The sequence below is a fragment of the Penaeus monodon genome, chromosome 19 (assembly GCF_015228065.2).
Source record: "Penaeus monodon isolate SGIC_2016 chromosome 19, NSTDA_Pmon_1, whole genome shotgun sequence".
Classification (NCBI taxonomy): domain Eukaryota; kingdom Metazoa; phylum Arthropoda; class Malacostraca; order Decapoda; family Penaeidae; genus Penaeus; species Penaeus monodon.
Window position 1 is genome coordinate 39172317 of NC_051404.1, and position 226 is coordinate 39172542.

Consider the following 226-nt stretch of genomic DNA (forward strand, 5'->3'; position numbering starts at 1 on the left):
CCTTGTTCATCGAATTTGCGAATAATATCCGTGTTCATGTTCTCCTTCTCCTTCCTATGCAATAAAACTCTCGGACCCACGAACTTATAAGTGTTCTGTTGAGGAAAAGAAAACAAAAATCAGATTACCTTTTTGTCCATTACCCATTTACAGGATTACGCGGAATAATAGGCTTTGATAAAGATAAAGATAAGAAAATCATGAACACACACACATGCAGACAGGT

The 226-nt window shown here is 36.7% G+C and overlaps 1 protein-coding gene across 1 annotated transcript in view; it reads right to left on the minus strand.

Moving 5' to 3' along the window:
* LOC119585484 overlaps window positions 1-226 on the minus strand; it is a gene marked incomplete at its 5' end in the record, with an annotated part of 3279 nt that overhangs the window by 491 nt on the left and 2562 nt on the right. Inside the window, 1 exon segment of the mRNA XM_037934130.1 lies at window positions 6-95. Coding sequence (XP_037790058.1) covers window positions 6-95 — 90 coding nt within the window.